The 23,571-nt window shown below is 39.1% G+C and overlaps 1 protein-coding gene across 8 annotated transcripts in view; it reads right to left on the reverse strand.

The window, feature by feature from the left end:
* Positions 1 to 5,470: 5,470 nt before the first annotated feature.
* MAK (male germ cell associated kinase) overlaps positions 5,471 to 23,571 on the reverse strand; it is a 64,613-nt gene continuing 46,512 nt past the window's right edge. For 3 of the 8 annotated variants that reach the window (XM_070584047.1, XM_070584049.1, XM_070584048.1), the window contains exons 11-15: positions 21,923 to 22,071; positions 15,294 to 15,425; positions 10,935 to 11,054; positions 6,858 to 7,008; positions 5,471 to 6,689 (exon numbers count right to left, since the gene is read on the reverse strand). In XM_070584047.1, the coding sequence (XP_070440148.1) occupies positions 6,587 to 6,689; positions 6,858 to 7,008; positions 10,935 to 11,054; positions 15,294 to 15,425; positions 21,923 to 22,071 (655 nt within the window). In that variant the 3' untranslated portion in view covers positions 5,471 to 6,586. Of the gene's footprint in view, positions 6,690 to 6,712; positions 7,009 to 10,934; positions 11,055 to 13,509; positions 13,585 to 15,293; positions 15,426 to 17,683; positions 17,861 to 21,922; positions 22,072 to 23,571 lie in introns of those variants that run through there. The other 5 variants (XR_011529593.1, XR_011529594.1, XM_070584052.1 and 2 more) reach the window with 4 other exon arrangements.

Below are 23,571 nucleotides of genomic sequence, written 5' to 3' on the forward strand. Positions count from 1 at the left end.
AGATAACTGTCTAGAAAATCCAAGACAAGCAACTGAAAACCTATTAACACTAATGAGAAAGTTCTATAAACCAGCAAGAAACCAGATCAATACCAAAAACCAATAGCTTCCTATCAGTTCTCTTCCATACCATTGCTAATATTACCCAAGTCCAAGCCTTACCATCTTTTAAGCTTCTAATAGGACTCCTTGTTTCATGCTTTGGCCCAACAGTTCATTCTCTACCTAACAGGCAGAGACATATTTCAAGTAGAGACTCCTGCACTTAAGACCCTCAGTCGTCTCTCACTATATTTACATCTCCGTTAGTCTCTGTAACATCCTGGTTTTTTGGGGTTTTTTTGTGAGGAAGATTGGCTCTGAGGTAACATCTGTTGCCAGTCCTCTTTTTGCTGAGGAAGACTGGCCGTGAGCTAACATCTGTGCCTTTCTTCCTCTATTTTGCACGTGGGACGCCACACAGCATGGTTTGATGAACGGTGCCTTGGTCCATGCCAGGATTCGAACCCATGAACCTTGGGCCACCAAAGTGGAGCACATGAACTTAACCACTACGCCACTGGGCCAGCCCCTGTAACATCGTGTTGTTAATAGCACCCATCATAATTTGCAAATATACAATTTTTTGTGTGTTTACATTTAAAGTCTGCCTCCAGAATGTATGTACTATGAGGTCAGGGAAAAATTAGTCTTTTGTTACTACCATATAAACTATACTTAGTACATAGTAGGCACTTAGTATTTGGGGAATACATAGATTGATCAAATCTACTTTTTAAAAATAGACTTTATTTTTTAGAACTGTTTTGAGAAGAGAGTATAGAGTTCCACATACCCCACACCCAGCATCCCTTATTAGTAATGTCCTGCATTAGCATGAAACATTTGTTACAACTAGTGAACCAATACTGATACATTATCATTAGCTAAAGTCCATACTTTATTCAGATTTCCTTAGTTTTTAACTAATAGCCTTTTGCTGCTCCAGGATCTCATCTAGGACACCACATTACATTTACTTATGTCTCCTTAGGCTCCTCTTGGCTGTGACTGTTTCTTAGACTTTCCTTGCTATTGATGACTGACAGTTTTGAGGAGTACTGATCTGGTATTTTGTATAATGTACTTCTATTGGAATTTGTCTAGGTTTTTTCTCACGATTAGACTAGGGTTACAGGTTTTGGGGAGGAAAACTACAGAGGTGAAGTGCCATTTTCATCACATCATTCTAGTTACATATATGAACCTGATATCACTGTTGATGTTGACCTTGATCATCTAGATGAGGTAGTGTTCGTCAGGCTTCTCCACTGTGAAGTTACTCCTTTTTCCCCCTTCCCATACTGTGCTCTCTGGAAGGAAGTCACTGTGCACATTTCACACTGCAGGAATGGGGAGTTGTCCTCTACCTCCTTGAGGGCAGAGTATCTACATAAATTAATTTGGAGTTCTGCTGCATGAGAGGTTTCTCTCTTCTTCCTCATTCATTCATTTATTCATATCACTGTGGACTCGTGTATTTTCTACTTTGGGTTATAATCCAGTATTTCTGTATTAATTTTCATGCTCAAATTGTTGCCGTTTTGGCCAGTGGGAGTTCTTTCAGTTGGTTCCTGTGACCCTTTGGCATAGCTCATGCAGGCTTTTTTGCTTCCTAGTTTTTTGGGTTTTTTTTTTTAGAACTTCCTTACTTTCTGGCACTGTAAGATGCTCCACGCTCATCTTGTATATTTCATGTCCCAATACTGGAATCAGCCATTTCTCCAAGGAGCCCTGGTTCCTTTTATTGGACGGTGGTATTAGAAGCCAAGATGTGGGTACTAGGTAATGCTTGTTGCTAGTGGGGTGAAATCTTTTATTTCATTATTTTCATATTTTATTTCACTGTATTGATATTCTTTTAATTCCTTTTTACTTTTTAAGTTGTTAGTCTTTTTTTTAGTTTCTTAAGCTAAATGCTCAAATTCAGCATATTTTCAGTGCTTGTTTTTTTTTTTGTTTTTTTTTTAAAGATTTTATTTTTTCCTTTTTCTCCCCAAAGCCCCCCGGTACATAGTTGTGTATTCTTCGTTGTGGGTTCCTCTAGTTGTGGCATGTGGGATGCTGCCTCAGCGTGGTCTGACGAGCAGTGCCATGTCCGCGCCCAGGATTCGAACCGACGAAACACTGGGCCGCCTGCAGCAGAGCGCCCGAACTTAACCACTCGGCCACGGGGCCAGCCCCTCAGTGCTTGTTTTTTTCATAAATACTTTGGGTATAATTTTTTCTCTGAGATCTGTTTTTTCTGAGTTTTACAGGTTTTAATACAGCAGTCTATCATTCTCCATTTCTAAAAGTGTATATTTCTTTTTTTTTTTTTATTTTTCCTTTTTGACTTAAGTGTTTAGAACAATATTTTAAATTTTTTAAGTGGATAGGTTTTGCAGGCATACTTTTTTATTGTTATATTCTACTTTTATTACACTGCAAAGAAGTTGCTTACATATTTCTACATTTGAAAATTTGAGGTTTTCTTTCTGGCCTAATATAAGGTCAATTTTTGTGCATGTTACATGTATTTGAGAAGAATGTGTATTTTTCCTTACTGGTCAAAGTTCTATATGGTATATACATTAGATAAACTTTGTTTACTGTGGTATTCGTATACTCAGTTACTTATTTTTCGCCCCTAGATCTGTTTTCTGAGAAAAACCTTGCATTCTGTGGTCATATCAGTTTCTTCTTGTATTTATGTCTTTGCTTCATATATTTATGTTGTTTTAACATTTTATTTTAAAAATTTTCAAATCTACAGAAAAGGTTCAGTAATACTTAGTTTCACCAATTGTTAACATTACACACTCTCCCTACCCCCCCATATTCACACACACACACACACACGTGAACATAGATGTAAAAATCCTCCACAAGATATTATCAAATCAAATCTAACAATACATGAAAAGAATTATACCTCGACCAAGTGGAATTTATTCCAGGTATACAAAGCTAGTTCAGCATTTGAAAATCAATGTAACCCATTACATCAATAGGCTAAAGAACAAAAATCATATGATCAATGATTATAACAATAGATACAGAAAAAGCATGTGACAAAATCTAACATTCATAATAAAAACTTTCAGCAAATTAGGAATAGAAAGGAACTTCCTCAGCTTGATAAAGAACATCTACAGATAACCTACAGCTAACATGATAAATAATGGGGAGAAACTAGATGTTTTCCTGCTAAGATCAGGAACGAAACAAGGATGTTCATTCTCACCACTTCTATTGAACATTGTACTGAAAGTCCTAGCTAGTGCAATAATTCAAGAAAAGGAAAAAAGGTATACTGATTAGGAAGGAAGAAATAAAACTGTTTTTGTATGCAGGTGACATGATTGTTTATGTAGAATATTTCAAAGAATCAACAAACTCCTGTATTTAATAAGTCATAACAGGTATTAGGCTACAAAGTAAGTCATTTGCTTTCTTATATATGAGCAATGAACAATTGAAATTTGAAATTAAAAATACCATTTACTTTAGCACTAAGAAAGGAGAAATAGGTATAAATCTAACAAAAAATGCCTGAGATCTATATGGAGAAAACTACAAAACAATGATAAAATAAGTTAAAGATGATGTAATTAAATGGAGAGAGTCCATGTTCCTGGATAGGAAGAGTCAGTATTGTCAAGAATCAGTTCTTCCAAACTTGATCTAGATTCAACATAATCCCAATCAAAATCCCAGTAAGTTACTTTGTGAATATTTGCAAATTTATTCTGGAGTTTATATGGAGAGGTAAAAGACCCAAAATAGCAAACAGTATTAAAAGAGAGAAACAAAGTTGGACGACTGGCATTACCTGACTTCAAAACTTTTATAAAGCTATAGTAATCAAGACATTGTGGTATTCGTGAAAAAACAGACACACAGATCAATGGAACAGAATAGAGAGTCCAGAAATAGACCCACACAAATATAGTCAACTGATCTTTGACAGAGTAGCAAAGGAAATTCAATGGTGAAAGCAGAGTCTTTTCAACAGATGATGCTGGAACAACATAAACATGAAAAAATAAAAAAAGAATCTAGATACAAACCGTACAACTTTCACAAAAATTAACTCAAAATGGATCATAGATCTAAATGTAAAATGCAAAACCATAAAACAACTAGAAGATAACAGGAGAAAATCATAAGTGACCTTGGGTTTGGTGATGACTTTTTAGATACAATACCAAGAATATGATCTGTGAGAGAAGAATTGATAAGTTGGACTTCATTAAAATTAAAAACTTTTGCTCTGTGAAAGACACTGTTAAGAGAATGAAAAGACAAGTCACAGACTGGGAGGAAATACTTGGAAAAGACATATCTGAGAAAAATCTGTTATCCAGAATATACAAAGAACTTAAAACAACAATAAGAAAATGAACAATCTAATTTAAAAATGGGCAAAAGATCTGAACAGTTCTCCAAAAGATACATACAAATGGAAAATAAGCATATGAAAAGATGCTCCACATCATATGTCATTAGGGAACTGTAAATTAAAACAAGATACCACTACACACACTAGAATGGCCAAAATCCAAAACACTGACAACACCGAATGCTGGCCTGGATGTGGAGCAACGGGAACTCTAATTCATTGCTGGTGGGAATGCAACTGTCTTTTAGAAGACAGTTTGGCACTTTCTTACAAAATGAAACACTCCTACCATATGATCCAGTGATTATGCTCCTTGGAATTTACCCAAATGAGGTGAAAACTGATGTCCACACAAAAACACGCACATGAATGTTTATAGCAGCTTTATTCAGAATTGCCCAAACTTGGAAACAATGAAGATGTTCTTCAATGAGTGAATGGATAAATAACTGTGGTACATGTAGACAGTGGAATATTATTCAGTGATAAACAGAAATGAGATATCAAGCCAAGAAAAGACATGGAGGAACGTTAAATGCTAAGTGAAAGAAGCCAATCTGAAAAGGCTACATACTGCATGATTCCAACTCTATGACATTCTGGAAAAGGAGAAACTATGGAGACAATGAAAAGATCAGTGGTTGCCAGAGGTTTGGGGTGGGTGGGGAGGGTTAAAGAGGTAGAGCACAGGGGACTTTTAGGGCAGTGAAACTGTTCTGTATGATACTGTAATGGTGGATACATGTCATTAGACATTTTGTCAAAACCTATAATGTACAACAGAGAGTGAACCCTAATGTAAACTATGGACTTTAGCTAATAATAATGTATCAATATTGGCTCATCAGTTAGAACAAATGTCCCGCACTAATGCAAGATGTTAATAATAGGGAAATTCAGGTGGAGGAGATGAGGGAGTGTATGGAAACTCTGTACTTTCCAATCAATTTTCCCGTAAACTTAAGACCACAAAAAATGACTAATGAAAACAACAAACAGACCTCAGATTATAAGTATAAAGTTTAAAATGTAAAGAAAACACACTAGTTAACCAGATAAATTTTAATGTCTATTCAGAGTTGAAAAGTTTGCTGGCAACACAAAAGAATTTTTTAGCTTTGAGACATTAATTAAAACTGTACAAATACATATCACCATTACCAACATAAATTACTCTTTACATTTTAACATTTTTCAACACAGTGAGCTGAATTTCTGTACAAAAATACCATATTATTATTATTTTATAATGTGCCTTTGGATAATGTCCACAAGATGATACCAATTACATTAGCATTTGTTACAAAGTCATAAAACACATAAAAATATCTGCAGTTGATAACATTATTATTCTTTAATAAGAATATACAGTACTAATGTCTGGTCTATAAAATGGCAGGTTTAAATAGAATAGTCCTAAGTTCAAAATGTCTATTTTAAATACCAATTTAGAAATAAAAATAAGAAAAAAAAAGTAGTACGTGAAGTCATTGCTATAGCAACTAAGTACATTTACTCTTCTGAGTAAATGTGAAGGTCAGAGCTGAGTCAGTGGCCTGCAGCAGCAACAGTTTGCTTTGGGGAACCAGCTGGCATACCTCATCTTTATGTCTGGTAGGAATAAGGAACAGCGTATCTTGAAAGCCTGGTGAACACACATCACAGTTTCAAGAACTTCCTTAATGGTGTGAAGATGAGAGAACCCTGAGAGTCATCAAGCCATTGGGTTTGATAGTCACCATGAATTCTTAGCAGTTGTATTGGTCAAAATCAAACAACAGACTCTTTCTCCACTAAAATCAGATGGCATAATTTTGAAATCTCTACGTTACAGACAAATTTATTTCCAAGAAAGATATCCTGCTCAAGATTGGAATTACCATTGTTTTCATAATTACAAAGTAGAAAAATGATAAATTACCATCCTTCTGCCATTGCCAAAGTGGTAGAGTAGAGCCTTAGCCAAATAAGAACCGTAACTGACAGCCCACAGAGGTCTATCTAATTGCAATAAAAAACCAAAACAACCCTGAGGCCAATCAATGAAATATTAAATAGTTTAGGCAAATATACAACAAATGAAAACTAAAGCACTCTAAACACTTACTTTCTGGGGGCATTTCTTCAAAAGCTTATCATACTAAGTATTTATTAATTTGTAGATCAAATACTTGATACTTTGGCAAATAGTTTATTCAATACTTTATAAAGTCCTACCCATATATCAGCACTGTGGGCAACGATGCTAAGAGAATGCATTTCATTTCTAGGAGAGAAATAAAATAGGAGATGATTTTTGCTCTTCAAAGTACCCACTATCACATATTTCTTCCAGAACTCAGTAGAAATAGACATCTGTAGACATTTCCCAGGGTCAGGGGACTTGCAGGGGCTCTGTGGAGCAATGCTGTGGGGCTTCACACTGGACTCCTACCGGTGGCCTCCGTACTTGGCTACCCAGTCTGTCCTCCCATGCACTGAGTGAATGGGCTGTGCGCGGTTCACAATATTTAGATTCTTGGCTGTAGGATTGTAAGTAGGTCCTGAAAACTGCCCCCGACCAGCTTTTGTGTTCCATGTGTATTCTGAAAGAAATCAAAATCAGAAATTAGAATTTTAATAAGTTGATAAACAAATTCAAAATAAAGCGATCCATCCTCTCATTTTATGGGGAACTTTTGAATTTGTCTTTAAAAGATTAACTCAGTGGTCTCTAAGGGTTTTTTTTTTAATCTTAAAACCAAAAATTCTAGTGTATCATGTTGACACTAATTAGAATTTTCTAATTAGTAGCTTAAGAGCCAGCATTGCTGGTTTATAGTTCTGACACTGCTGCTGTTTCTTCTTTGGGTTCACTGAAATGCCTATCACATTTGGATAGGCAACAGCAACTAGGATGACCATGAATATTCTCAGTTCAAGTTCCATGGGGGCAAAACCCACAGTGTTAGTGACTGAAATCACACTGGTTACATCTAAACAGTATTCAGAGTATCGCTACAGACAATTTATTCAGAACTGTGAATCCTCTAAAGCTCTGGCTTCTTGGAGCTACACAGATGGGGTCCCGTTATAGATTCATTTTAAATGTGGAAATGTGGTTTTTAGAGTCAAGAAGCTCCACTTTTTATTGGGAAAATGATGGGTGATAACAGAATCTCTTTAAAAGGTGAGCCATTCCCAGGATCCCAAACCTTTCATCACAAGGGTTGTGTTTATTCATACATTTGGCTGGTTAAATATTTGTGAAAATTTTAATTTGTTAAACATTTGGTCTTATCTGAACAATTTATAAGCTAAAATTGCTTAAACATCTCAAATGACAAAGCGGTAAATCATTTTAGAGAGAACTTTATCTTCTTCAATCCTTCCTTCACCCTCTCCTCACTTCAGATTGACAGCTAAGTATTGCAGGTATTCTCTCTGAGGAGGGATGTTTGATCTTTGCATTTGGTGTTTAAATATCTTTTCACACTGAGTGGTAGCTGTCATTCTTGGATTAAACTATGTGTCAATTTTGAAATGAGTCTGACCATTTTGCACACTTAACACTAGCTAGACCATATTTACTTGCATGAGTTTTCTTGTTTTTTTCTTACACTTTCACTGTAAAACTGGGAGTGTAGGGGGAAATTACTGGGAGCATGTGGGTCCAGATGTGCTGCTAACTTCAGCGTAAAGGGAAACAAAGCATGAAGGGAGGAACCTGGTGACAGTCACCCCCACTGCTACGTAGTTTGGCTGCGGCAGGGAGGCCTAGAGCTCTCCCCCTTGGTGGTTTGACAGGTCATAAAATTCTCAAAGGTAAAGCCAATAAAAAGCTACCTAACAAAGGCAGGGATAAAGTGTCTCGAAGGGCCAGTTAACCCCTAACTGTTAAGGAACAGTTAAGGAAAAATGAGTTAAACAGTTAACCACCGTTCTCCAGGAATGGCCTTTAGTTATAACCTATTGGAATACAGACAGGCCTCAGTGTGTTAAATTAGCGAGCTCACACATGAGGTCCACAGGTCAAAATGGCATCATGGACAGAGGAGAGAGCATGTGAGGGGATGGGAGTGGAGGGAGCAGGGAGGACGAGGCAGTAGGCCCTGGTGATTCAGAGAAGGGCAGAGGAAACACAGTCTCAAAGCTAACAACAGGTGAGGCTTTTGGGGGAGAAGTGAGGAGTTTGGCGAGGAACAAACAGAGAAGCTTTTTTTCCAGGTCATGACACAGCCTAAGTCAAGTCCTAAAAGCATTTGAAGGAAACTGTGTCCAGGCTAATATTTGTCAAGCCTTCTTTGAAGAGGGAATCATTTTCCCAAGAAGGCAGTAGTGTTGACTTTTAGGATTCCTTTCTGAGAAATAACACAGTTTTAGGACTCAGGCACCCTTCGTGAAGAACTTAGTGGCTGACAAAGGAGCTGAGATCTCATGGCAGGGCAAGAAATGCTTTTGTTCCTTAGCCGGACCATGACCCCACCTCACCACTCGCGAGAGCAGAGCCATCAGCCCTGTAATGCTTGCTGTGCATTTATTTTAAAAACTGCATGTGTCCTGTCGAGGGCATTTAACTTCTTGTAGAAAGTGTTTGCTAAAGGAAAAGTGTTTGCCTGTAGTTAAGAATTTAATCACTGCCACCACTACATAATTTTTAGCAAGACATAAAACGTCTGTAAAATGGAGATCATAATAGTACCTTCCGTCATAGAGCCATTGGAAGGATTACATGAGTGAATGTATGCAGAGCTCCTAGACCAGGGCCCTGGATTTCTAAAGAGCAGCTGTGTGGGAAAGAAGTCACTCCGCAGAGTCCTTGTTACTGTCCAAGCAGGGGATGAGGAGGTACTGGGAAGTCTGGGGATGAGGGATTACATGGGGAGGAAAGTTAATCTGATTTTTCTTCTCAAAACTTGAGGATGAGGAAGAAGAGCAGAGAGGGAGACTATGAGAGAAGGGGAAAGAGTTGAGTAAATACGGTAATGACCTGGTTTTATTTTCTTGTGGGAAACTGTCACACAACTGGGAGGACTGGAGGACACATCTCTTACAGAACAGTGTTTTCCTAAGGATTGGCAGTGGCCACTTGAGAATGATTAATGTGTACTTCTTTTTTTTTTACCTTTTCTCCTAGCTCCACCTGTAGGAAAATCTGATAAGCAGAGTAAATGGAGAGACGAAAAGTTATGAAAAAGCATTTACTTAAGAAAATGAAAACAGGAATATGCATAATCTGACAGAATAATTACTATATAAAGGCCTTCAATAACTTACAAAAATATGTTTAAAAATACCCACTTTCACTTTCTAAGAGCAGGTACTCAGATAAAATAATTTGAAACATGATTTTCTGCTTTTATGTTAAAAATTGCTACTAAGCCATGGCTAATCAGTCATTGTAAGGGTGGCTTAAAATATTTGAGGCTTCATAAAAATGATTTCTGTATGTAAAATGTTTATTAACATATTTTGTTTCAGCAGAGAGATAAAGGAATTCTTTTCACAGATAGGTAGCTCAGTTTGAGTACTGAGTACTTAAATTGAGTACTGTTTAAGCAGTTTTACTGTGGTAAGAAATAAAAAATGACTGGAATCCAGTGCTTTTTACAATTTTAGCTCGAACAGTGTGAACTTCAAAGCCTGGCAACTCTAATCAGGAGTTTTAATATAAGATCCTGGTAGGATAGCCTGTGAGAATACTTTCGGAGTCAACTTTTAAATTAAACTAGAACTGGGTATCTTATCAAACTTCTGATTATCTGCCTTAATGTTTATTTTATGTGTTTTGACAAGGATATCAGATTAAAATAATTTAGAGAACATTCATATTCACAACTGGTCAGCTTGAGTAGAATCATCACCCTCCATTTCAAGACCATCAGTGTGGCTGTCTTATGCCATGTCACTGCAGAACAGGCGACCTAATTAGTCATAGCATTGGAGGGTGGAGGAATCAACCCTTTCCCCACCTGATACTATTGCAAAGCAAAAGCCAGTGAAACTTCTGCCATAGTTAGTTCTATCCTCTAAAATGGAAGCAGAGAGGAACCGCCTGTGAACTGATAGATAACGGTGTCTCAGCGTTGATTAAGGTTTCACTCTGTGCCAGGAACTGGGCGGGAAGCTCTGAAAAATGCATCTCTTCACAGCTCATTGTGTGGCACAGCTCACTGTGGCATTAGACCGCGTTTCTATCCCAGCTCCACTGTACTAGCCGTGTGACCTTCAGGAAATTACTTAATGTCAGTTCCCTCAGCTGTAGAAGAGAGATCGTTGTGAGGTTTAAACGGCCCAATGCGTGTGTGTGGCAAGAGTAACCTCTTAATTAGAGGGAGCTCTTCTTAGAATTATTAGACTCTCAAACCTCATCTTTCTAAGAAAGACAGGACATTTTTCCAAAAACAATTAGAATTGTTGTTAATAAGCTGAGACTAATTTAAAAGTCTTCACTTGGGAAAAGTGACTATAAACGTAAGACAGCTCCTTTCTGATCAGAATTCTCAGAAACTGTGTCTAAAGTTGTTCTTACCTGAAGCTGTTGCACCAAGAGGTGCTAAGTGTATCCTCTGGCCGGCTGACCCCACTTCTTTTTTGAGAAAGGAAGGAATATATCCTGACTGATTGTAAGTAGCATAACTTCCAAGATTCCCTGGTGACGTATCACAAAGTTTCATAGTCAGAAGGTGAATACTTTAAAGCACCAGAGAGTAACTTTGAATTCTAAAGTCTATTTTTTGAGCATCTACTATATGTCAGGCAGGGCACTCCAGTTCTGCAGATATACCTATTCAGTCCATATAACAACCCTCTTGCATGCATGTGATTATCCACACCTCGTGGCTCTTGGAACTTGCCCAAGTTCTCACAGTCAGTGACCAAGCTAGAATCTGAACCCGAGGCCAAGTTCACCCGGAACACACCAGGTTTTCTGTGACTCCAGTTCTTAATGTGAGAGTGTATTTCTTGCCAGGAAGCCCCCATCCCCGTGGGCTCTCTGTGCTCTTCTTCATTTTGTGAAATCTCTATAGTAAGTGTACCTCACAGGGTTGTTTTAGGGATTGAATGAGATATATGCAAAGAACTGAGCCTGGAGTCTGGTGTGCAGCAAAGTCAGCTGTCATCCTCCTCATCACTATTAGTGAATGATCAATCTGGGGCAGTACAGGGGTGGGTTGAAGGGGGGAATCCAAGGGCAGGAGACCCATCAGGAGGTCACTGCTATGGCTGAAATGGGAGATTATGAGGGTCTGAACTAAAGCATTCACAGAGGGGATGGAGAAAAAAGGAACTGAGTGGATGTGCGGGGGAGGGGTAGGGAAAGAGGAATATAACCCCCTGAGTTTGTAGCTTAGGTGACTAAGAACAGCAATAGAGGAGGAGAATTTGGTTTGGGGGAAAGACATGGTGCCCATGGGATGTTCGAGTTGTGGAGGTCGAGCAGGCCTGGAGATTGAGAATTATCAGGATGTGGCGGGTACGGAGCTATGGGCGTGGAGGAGCCAGCTCACAGGGATCGCGGGGATGTACAAAGACCCAGACTAGAACCCCAGGGAACACCAGCATGAGGGGAAAGGAAAGGAAAGGACTCTATGGAGGAGAGAGAATAGAGAGGTAGATGGTATGAAGAGCAGGGTCTGAAAATGCAAGAGAATACAGCATGCGAAGAAAGAAGGAACAACAAATGAGGCAGACAGGTCTGGTGGGATGAGCAATGCCCACTGGACTTGGCCACCAGGACAACGCCAGGACCTAGCAGGAGCTGTTTCAGTGGCCTGAGGCAAGCAGAGGACAACCTACAGTGAATTGAGAAACGAACTGGAAATAAGGAAAAATGAATACAACTTCTCTTTCAAGGATGCCAGAAAGGAGACAAGTCTGTCAGTGAGAAGGTGTAACAGGGCTCTGGTCAACCTGGTGGTTTCAAAGAACTGTTCATTTGACAGCTACAACTGAAGCATTTTTCACATGGTGTTACTTGTCACAAGTCTGGACTCTGAGCTCCTGGGTCCCTGATGTCTGTCACAGTACTGTGCACAGTAGGCTCTAAGTGTTTGCTCCTGAACCAACAAATGTCCAATGGAAATACTATTTATCAGACCCTGAAGGATTTGACAGAGTAAACACATGTTATCAGTTTATACAACTTTTAGCACTACTGAATTTTGCCTAATTTGGCCTTTCCTTCCACCTCGAGTACTCATTCTAAATCATGAATCAGCCCTTTACTTCAAAAGACTTTGGAAGAAGTTCAGGGCAGTGATCACATTCAGTAGCGGCTTCAGAACATCTCTCTTGCTCTCATCCTTATCATCAGAGCAAACACTTATTACATGCTTACTGTGTGGCAAAAATCCTAGGTGTGGTTATATAATAATATCTAGGTAAATATTATTTCCTCCATTTTATAGATAGAGAAACTCATGTAGGGAGCCTAAGTGATCTGTCCAAAATCACAAGGCTAGTAAGTGAGAGAGTGGGGCTATGTCAGACTCTAAAAGCCACGTGCTGAACAGTTACAGGAGGCTTCTTCCTATTGGAAGAAGAAGTTGCTAAGGAAAAATGAACAGAAAATTGTCTTCTTAAATTATTTTGGCTTATCATTTGAAGTACCTTGTGAGCTGCAAATTGTTAGGTTGGAGCCAATAGTTGGCACTGTTTAAACCAGCGACAGCGAACCTCTAGGAAATCCACCATCTCTATGAACCTGGTCAACTTCTTTTAAATGATTGTTAACGCTTAAGAAATGAGTTTTAAGACTTTTAAAAAAGATTTCCAGGAATACTGATGACAAAATTAGAACATATTCTTTTAATTATCTTCAGTAGATTTGCTTGATTTCTATGAATTGTCATAATTAATTTAAGAAGACGAGCGTAGAGCTTTTTGAGAGGAAATTAGTCTTAGAATCCCAACTACTGAAGAAAGAGGTTCTCGATGATGTGGAACACTTTTCTTTCTCTTAGTCCTGTTCTGACTCCTAAAATCAGGTGACCTTGGCCTTCATGGTAGCTTTTTATGACAAGATTTGGGATAAATGTTGAGAAGAAAATCGGACAAGAGATTCAAAGAACAAGTTGTACTCATTGATAATGCCCAGAAATTACCTTGTGGGTCCTCTAATTTTTCTGGAAAACTTTCACTGCATGATAGTTTTTCAATTGGTTTAATTATGCTTTCTTCTAAAGAGAAGGCAGATGGAAAGAAAGAATGAATAATATGGAGAATGTTTTAGGAAAAGCAGAGGAAAATGGATGAGCTGATTAATGAAAAGACCCAGACAGAACCCTTAAAATGAGACAGTGTTCTCATGTGTGGTCACAGCTTTCATTTGGTGCTGATCATATATTCCCCTGGGATGCGGCTGGAGTGCTATCATTTAAACTGCCTTGAACTGGTTGGTTCAGTGAATATTATTTTAAAATAACTGAGAATAAATAAGTAAATTACAGTGCCGCAGTGTTTGACAACTCAGCACTATTATATGGATAAGTTGAGTCTTCAAAGTGTCTGGAAAACTTGTAAAATGCCCCAAGTGTGTTGATATCACATCAGAAAACGGCAAGAGACTAGTCAATTGCTACAGAAGGATCCTCAAACTTTTTTGATGCAATACCACCTACATCTCTTAAAAAAAGAGAACTCTTTACCACTTTACATGCTTTAAGCTGATATCTAATATTTTTCGTATGTTTTACAGATCCAAAAGATGTAATTTCTGGCATATTGTAAATACAGACATTTAAAAATAAAGCTGTTACGTCTCTCCTTTAAATATAACCAATGGAATCTAAATACCATAGCGATTTTATTCCCACCAATACTGACTTAAGAAATACACGAAGAAGTTCCTTTTTAACAGTTGGAAATTTCAAATTGATCTTTTTTCTCTCTAAAATTTTATTTTCATTCATATCTCAGCTCCCAAATTTTATCCAAATAAAATTCTAGGCTTAAAAGTCTTTAAATTGATCACTCAAAAATGTGTATAAATTGAAACCTGGAAAAAATTTCTTGTAACCATAAGTATATTAAAATAATTTTTTCTGGATTAATTTAGTTATAATTACAATGACTCGTACATAATTAATCAAAAGAGATGACTATGATCATTTTGGTTACTAAACATGAAAAGCCAGGTGTTTTGGAAATGCATCTCTTAATGAGAAAGATGGGATTTTTTTCAAGTGGTTCATGTATCCACAAATGAATATTACTTACTGCTAAAATCAGACAGGATTCAGCATCAATTCTTTTTTATTTTTTCATTTTTGGAGATGGAAACATTGGGAAACCTCGTTAACGTAAAGACACAGTTGGTAATGAAAGATATTTTGCTACAGCTCTGCCACTATAGTCTTGGAACTGTATTCAAAGTTATAGACCAAAAATCATATAGTGATCTCATAAAAAATAATTTTTAATTATCTGTTAGCTAATAACTCAATTAGGTTCTCCTTCAATTTTCTGAAAGTTAAGAAGTGGAAACCACTTAACTCAAAAAGGATTTGTTTCCCAATCATCTGAGTTACTCCCTCAACACTGACACAACATATCAAACAATCCCTTTGCCTGGCACCCCAGATCCTTGTACACTTTGGGGATAGGAAACACACCATAGTAAACAGTGAGAAGTCGTCTTTTCTCTGGTAAAGCAGGAGAATAGAGACACCTTGCTCAGGCAGATCCATTTTAGGAAAGAATCCATATGGAAGTTGAGATCTGGCAAATGACTCCCTTAAAACTCTCTCTGCTCAAGGACCATTTGGAAAATCTTTGTGACCCCTAAAGGTATCTCGGCCGGAAGAAGGCAGCTGCGATATATTTAAAAGTAGAAATCTGCAGAAGGAAGACAGTGTAAATGCATACTTTAAATGTATTCTTGCTTTACCTGCATTACTCCTTTTGAAGGCAAGTTCTGCCCCAATGGGTCCCAGTGACTTAGGAAATAACTGATTACTCCACGTATATGGATTTATATCCTTTCCACTGGCCACCAGGGACACATGCTTGGGATTGACACCTTTGAAGAACAAAACAGTCATTTCAGACGTGAGAGTGTGATCATGAACTTGAAGGAAACATATATTATGCATTCAAACCAAGACCAGAAATAACTTGGGAGAGGAGAATGGAAATAAATTTAGGTTACAGTGTAGCAAATACTTGCTTTTTGATAAACCTAGTATGATCCTAAGCCCTAAGCACAATAACCTGGAAACCTCACAGTATATTTTATAAACATAAGATACTTTCTATAATGCAAGTAATAATAAACACTAGACATTTGTTGCCAAATGTCTTGTAGAAATTGAGGAGGCACAAAAATTTTCTTCAGAAAGGTATTTCCACATCATTCACCCATGCTGAGTATGTCTCTGTGCCATACCTTGAGGAACACTTGTGTAGCTGGGGAAATGGACATGTGACCGAGAAATTTTTTAAGAAATTTGAAAACTTCCTGAAGTTGCTTTCTTTTTACTGATAATTAAATGGGATTCAACTTATGAGACACTAGAGACATCACACGGTCGAGGCCTCTGGGTCACACACGTAGTGTTTTCTGTGCTAGAAGAGGAAAGATCCCCACTGAGGACCACTGTTTCCATAGGAAGTTAGCAGCTGTTTCCAGGCACTACGAGCTTTTGCTTTTCACAAAGTGGACTCCTTAGCAAGGTTCCATATTTATGAGACATATAATAATATCCCTTGTTTTGAAGCCAGAAACGAGCCTCGTTTTTCTGTACCAAACCTCAAGGTCACCTGTCCTCAGTTCTTGAAGGAAACACTATCAGGTAAATAGTTTCCCCTTCTTAGAGGATATAGCTCCTTATGGATTTTAGTTTCTAATAAAACACCTATAAATAGAACTATAGTAAGCAATGACCTGACAATAAAGAAGATGCACTAGGTAGCAATTACTCATATTAAAAACATCTTTACAAAAAAAATTTTATGCAAAGAGGAAGTGCAAGGTAGGGAAAAAATTAAAAATCTCTTTAAATGAACTGTTTTCATAAATATAGTTCAACAAAGAAGGGACCCTGAATACTTAAATTATTTTGTTAATCCAGTTAGCCTTGTGACATCCCTAGTGTGTGTGTGTGTGTGTGTCTTTTTTTTTTTGCTGAAGAAGATTCACCCTGAGCCAACATCTGTGCCAATCTTCTTCTATTTTGTATGTGAGCTGCCGCCATAGCATGGCCACCAATGGGTGGTGTAGGTCTGAGCCTGGGAACCGAACCTGGGCTGCTGAAGCAGAGTGCACAGAACTTAACCACTAGGCCACGGGGCCGGCCCCCTAGTGTTTTTTTTAAGTAATTACATACACGGTTGAAGGTAATTGCTTTAATTCTTTGTCTTTTTAAAGATTCTAATTTTCTTGGAAATAGACACAATCTAGAATTTTAAATCATTTACATATTAGTTTAAAAGCTTTTAGTGGACACTTTCCATATACCAAACACTGTGTTAGATAGAAACAGAAATTAATATACTTTCATTCCTTGCCTCAAAGGAGATTAAAACGTCAGTAAGCAAAGATTTGTTGAGCACCTGCCCACATGCCAGGCAGTGTGTGTGGCACTGGAGAAAAAGCGGTGAACAAAACAGACCAGTTTCTACCCTTTTGGCTTTATAGTCCACTCTAATGATAAGGGAGACTTTAGTGATTATAAATAATTAGGTAAGTAGTTAGCCGTGTGCAATTTCTTTAGAAGAATTTGGTGCCAAGGGGGTAAATAACAGAAGCAACTAAGCCAGTCTTTCTTTAAAAAATGCAATTTTAAGCTACAATGTGACTCATGATTAGGACTCAATAGGGGGTGGGTAGGTGCATTCCTGGGAGATGCAACAGTGCCCGAAGCATTCCTGAGACGGGAAGGAACTCCAAGACATTCATTATGGATGGAGCAAGAACAAGGCATGGTACACGATGAGGCTGGAGAGGGGGCTAGGGGTCAGATCACATAGGAATTTGTGAGTCATGTTAAGAAATTTAAAATGCAGTAGGACAGGCATGTATAGAAATGACACAAGCATTGAATATACAGATGGAAGGCAGGACAGTAGTGATAAATTGGACTCGAGAAGGATCCACAGACCAGGTTTCAAAGGTGCTGTGGAAAGAGCCACTCTTCCTGCCAGCATGGTGCATCAGTTCATGCTCCCGTGGTTCTGGGAGCAGGGAGGGAGACCAGAGGGCACCACTGAGAGGTTGTTAGCGCTCATTGCATACTCTGTTTGCAACTACCTTGCAATAATTAAGTACCTAAGGCTTACAGAGTTAGCTGACAGATGACTGCAGTTCCATTGTAAGTAACAGAAAACAGAATCTCAAAGTCTTGCTCCAGTATACAGCTGGGCAGTAGCAGGTCAACAACTGTGACTCTTGTGTCTGTCTCCCTGAAGGCCAGTGTCACAGATCTGCCAATCCTTGTAGTATAATGTCATGCTGCCCTGAAATTATATGGTACATTTCTAGAGCTCCCACGATCCTAAAGGTTGATGCTTAATAAGACCTTTTATGCTTGGTTTTATGGTATAAAAGAGGGCCCCCAAAGATATTATCCTTACTTTATTCCTAAAGGTTTTCTTCCATCATAAGAATAACTTTGGATCACAAATGTCAAGGATCACTTCTTATTTGGTTTTCTGTCCTCTGCATTCACTGGCTCATGATAGGTGCTCAATAAATGTTTGTCCAAGTGACTGAACTGAGCTCAGTTCTAGTTTCAAATCTCACCCAGCTCTAAAGGGGTCATCTTCAAGACAACAAGTGCCAATAGAGTAACATGAAGGCTCAAGTTTAGATTTCAAACCATTCTTTCTAATTTTGAATCTATTTCTTAAGTCTCCATTACAGCCATGCACCTAATCCAAAGTGATTTGCAGAATTCGTTAGATCTTTCTGGTTAAAAAGGAATGGATCATATGTGTCTCAAATACCCAGAAATATGTTCCTGAAAACCATATTAGGGAACAGAACTATGAAAATGGGGTGCTTTGGATCCATTTATCCTCTGACAAAAATTTCCAGTGGCCTTTTCCACCACCAGAGGGCTCACTTCTGCAAGTAAGAGAAAATACTGGTTTGCTACATTTCAATTAATGAAATGTATTGGTTTCTCTTTCTTTTTTGTCTTAAACAGGGAAGAGTGTCCCCCATGAATCTGTGTTTTGGAAACTTTCTTACATACCTGCCTTTGCAGTCAGATCAGAACTCCCTCATGGTTTCAACACTAACATTTACAAACCTACTATCTAGGTATCTAGATAGAGATTATAACTCTAGTATCTTTGCTCCTTTCAAAAGTGCACCCCATCTCTTACGGACTTAATTCCAACTCTCCTCACCTTGCGAAGGACTTCAATCCCTCATCAATTGCCCTCCTCTCCTGCATGATCAATCCCGCCCTCTGTAAGCAGTCATTCCCATCCACATGCAAACCTGCTCCAAAGTCCCAGAGTCTCCCCACTGTTGAGGTGTCCCCTGAACCCCACTCCAGTATGGCTTGATTCCCAAGCTCCCTTCACAGCAAAGTGCCTCCAAAGAGTTGTCTACATTTTCGGTCGCCAATTTCTCACTTCTCATCACCTTCCAACCCACTCCAACCTAGGCCTCCCTCACCGTTCCAGGCTAAAACCGCTCATCAGGGTCATCAGAGACTGCTCCACTGTTGAATTTAATCAGACATTTCTGTCCTCTCTTATCCAACTGCTCAGCAGCAAACAACGCTTTCAGGTAAACTCTCCCTTCTCAGTCTCTGGAAAGCACCTTTCCTGGTTTCCTCCTCATCTGTCTGGCTGCTTACTCTCCCCTTAGCTCCTCCTCCTCTACCCCTGCTACTCTTCCCTCACAATCTCTCCGTAGGTGATCCTATTCAATCCATGGATTTGAATACTATCTGAGAGTCAGCTGGGGACTCTCAAATCTGTTATCTTGGCCCAGGTCCCTCCTCAGCTTACCTGGTTCTTCCCTCCGACTGCCTGCTTGGCTTCTCCACACTGGAATCTTTCATAAGCATCTCAAATGTAACAGCCCCCAAACAGGACCAACTGCCTCTTCTCCACCCAATCCTCTTCCCAAGTCTTCCCCGTCTCAGAACACGGCACCACCATCCACCCAGGAGTCAAGCCCCAAACTCACTTTTCCCTTATTTTCCACCAACATCCATCAGCAAGTCCATTTCCAAAATATATCAAGAGCCCATCTCCCTCTAAATCAACATTATCTTTTCCCTGGAGGACTGCAGTAGCTTCCCAACCAGCCTAGTCTTGCCTTCATGTAATCTCTTCTTGATACAGTCTTTTTAACACACAAGTCACATGTCACTCACCCCCTGAAGTCCTCCCCAAGGCCTCCATTGGACCCAGAATAAAACCCAGTGCCTTCCTTGCCCTCAAGGTGCTGTATCATCGGAACGCTGCTGGCTTTCCCCACACACCACTCTCCTCGGAGCCCATTAAACTCCAAATATGCAGCCTTTTGTTCTATTTCTCAAATAAGCCAGTGGCTTTCCCACCTCTGCCTGAAACATCTTTTCTCAGCTCTTCACACGACTGCCTCCTTCTCATCTTTCTGGTATCAGCTCAAATGTTAGGCAGTCGAGGAGGCCCCCACCCCCAAGCAGTCATACTCTGGTTCCTCTCCCTGTTTTCACAATAGCACTTATCACTACCTGCTAATTTTCTTTTTTTTTCTCTCCACAAGAACGTAAGCTCCTGGATAGCAGGGACCTCGTCTGTCTTGTTCAATGCTATATATATATATATATATATATATATATATATATATATATCACGGCCTAGAACAGTAAGTACTTGGCACATATTAGGTAATATATATCACTGAATGAATGAATAAAGAAATGAATGAATCAACAGAATCAATGAATGAATGCTCACGCTACCCATGGGTCCTAGAATGTTTTCCCCCTTCTTCATGGAGAAGTGCTGCTCATCCATTAAGGACCAGCTGACTCACTTCCTCTATGAAGGCTTAAAACAAACAAACATTTAACCCACTTAGATCTCCAAATACCCAGGGTTATAGTTTTAGCCCTGCCCTTGATACTTCGTGCCAATCTCTTCAACTTCTCTGAGATAGGATAGTGTCGTCCTCCTTTCTAATCAGCAGAGAAGTGCAGTTCTAAAGCCTTGATTTGTGCTCCATAAGTTTATTTCAACTTAGTCAACATCTGTGGTTAGAACTCTACACCCACTGTGTCTTCTGTTGTCTGTCTCATCCATTTCTAGGCCCTTTCCTCCGTTTCATTTTGTTCTCTCCTCAGTTACTGACAACAGGAGTGGATCCCTATTGGATTCCTAGAACTGAAATTTATACGGTTGCCTAAATGGTATATGGAAAAATATGTGATGCATCAATCTCTTGCTAACAATCCAGTCTCAACCTTTTCTCTTGTCTTCCTTGCCCCTCCTTGGGAAATGAAGGCTATGGCTTATTTCTGGGGAGTCAGATGTGAAAAGCAAATCTTCCTCAGATGAACACAGTGGCCTGCTTCCTACGTGCAGAAAGCTGTAAATGACCATGCCCACAAAAGCACAAAAGAAAAAGAAAATTTCCTACTCTTGTTGGGCTAGAGATGTATCTGTATAGATACAGAGTGACTTAAAAATTGATCCCCTTTTAGACTAAATTGAATTTTAAACTTTTCTTTTTAAAGTGGATTTTGAGGAGAAAATGCTACTTGCAGGCACGACATAAACTCCCCACCATCTCTCTGGATCTTTCTCGTAAGCTCCAGATTCATATATCCAACTGTCCATTAGATAGATCAACTCAGATGTCTCACAGGCATCCCAAACTCAACTCCTCGTTCTCTGCTTCCGCACTCCTGTCCTCTCCTAATCTTTCTTTTCTTAATTAAAGTCACCACCATCCACTCGGCTGCCAAGTCAAAAACCCAGAAGCTGAAGCTAATTCCTTCTGTCTTTATCATCACCCATGCTAATCTAGTGGCAGTCTTATCAGCTCCACTAGCAGAAACATCTAGATTTCACCCACTTCCATCTCCACTTTCACCACTCTGGAACAAGCCTTTCCCCTCTCCATCTGGACATATGCAATGGCCTCTTGACCAGTCTCCTTGTCCCTCTCGAGCCCCTAGCATGCTGTACCCAGAAGCCAGAATGATCTTTCAAAAACATAAATCAGATCATTTAGGAAACAGTATAAAGTTCTACATTTTATAAAAAGTTGTACTGGGGGTGCAGACTTGTTTTAATAAAATTAAGCATTTACTAAAGGCATAGCTTTGGCTGGGGAAGGTGGTATTCTTTGAAGCATGTTCTTCATCGTGATTTTGGGCTGCAGACTTCACAGAGGCAGGAGGTCCAGAAAAGCACTTGGTGACAAGTACTGACTAGGCTGATCCAGCAAAGAGCACTGTGATCATCCTTTTTATTTCACTGGTGCCGCTTCTGCAAAGATTCCAAGACACTTGAGCCCGGCCTATCTCTATTCTAGTTAGCAGTAAACATTTTATTTTCTCAACTTACCTGGAAGGTACCTTGATTGTTTCAGGTAGTACTGTTTAGCTGTTGAAGTAGTTGACAGTTCAGAATCAGATTTTAGGGAGATAGCAGCAGGTACGCTCTTGTTTTCCTCTGGTGAGTGGATGGAGCCTGAGGGGAGTGACTCTGGAAGCCTTGAAAGTCAAGATAAGGTAGTGTTACCATGTGAAGCTTGAGAAGATGACACTACTGTGTTCTCACTTACTCTCTGCACATCTTTTCAAATCCGTCAAGGTAACTTCCCTTCACTGGTTTCCATCAGAGTCCTTTGGCTGATAGGAACACTAAATGACAGCTTCCCCCTCCCCCCCGTAGATATTGGGCAGTGTATAGCATCATTTCTAATTTAGACATTATGTGACAGTCAGCTTTACAACTGAGCAGCAAATTGCCTGCGTATGTTTTTATCTTTCCTACAACTGCCACAGTTGTGGGTTTATAACATGGAAGATGGCAAGTTGAAAGGGAAGACGATCATAGCTTCTTCGCCTGCCTACTAAAGCAGTGGATAACCAGGAAGGCTGTTCGGGAGCCCCGTGGAGACACAGTGACTTGGGTGGCCCTTTGAACTGTTGGCTACCCCAACCCTCTTTCGGGGTAGGTCCCCTTCATTAGAAACAGCCCCACTCATTTCTGGTTTCTTTCCCTTCCCCTCAGCCCATTGTAGTTATACCAATTGTGGAAAATTCTACCCATTTTCAAAACTTCTCACTCTAAAAAGAGTTTCTTGTCCTCCTCAAAGTAGCCTGCCCACAGACAAAATTCATAGAGCCTCCTGGCAATTCCTTTGTTAGTGGCGCTTCATACACGCTCTGTCCTGTGTTATAGGCACTTAAAGTCATCTTCCTGCTGCTGGACAGTTGATGGGTTCAAGAAAGACTATATCATGTTCGTACCTTTGCTTAATACCAACTAGGTGTTTAGTAAATGACTACCGAGTATGAATACAAGTATAAAAGTAAGTATAAATCTAGCTTTTGTTCAATTAAAAAAAGACAATGTTAAGTAAAAGTTTTACACTTTATTATTTGGCACTTTGTATTCTTTATGGGGAACCCCAGGCTGCCTGAGTAACTGAGCAGAGAAGAGCAGAGTCCATTCAGTTCACCAAGTATCTGAGCTCCTCTTGTTTAAGAGGTAGTGTCATGTGGAAGCGAGAGCGCTGGATTTCAATGAAGCCTCCTCTGACCTTGGGCAACCTATTTAGTCACCCTGAGTCTCAGTGGCCTATTCTGCGGATACTATTACCAGAGTATGAAGATTACAAATAAAATTTAGGTAGGTGCTTAATAAGTGGTAGAATATTAATAATAATAATTATGTGTATATATTGTATAAGGCCATTTAATGATACCAAAAAAGAAAAATAGAAGAAATACATACATTAAAAATTCATTGCCATACAATTTTTCTAAAGTAATTTCAAGAGAAAAGGAATAATTGATGTCACAGAAGTTTACCAATGGTTCCCCTGCCAGAACCAAATATATAGACTACAAATTTGATCTTAACTATAGGTTTTGATTCAAACCTCTTCCACCCCTAAAAACATATGGTAAAGTTCAGCTGGAATACTCAACATACTCAACATATTACACCAATGGTCTTCAAACTCTTGCTCCCAGATGCAAAGA

This window comes from Equus przewalskii, chromosome 19 (assembly GCF_037783145.1).
Source record: "Equus przewalskii isolate Varuska chromosome 19, EquPr2, whole genome shotgun sequence".
NCBI lineage: Eukaryota > Metazoa > Chordata > Mammalia > Perissodactyla > Equidae > Equus > Equus przewalskii.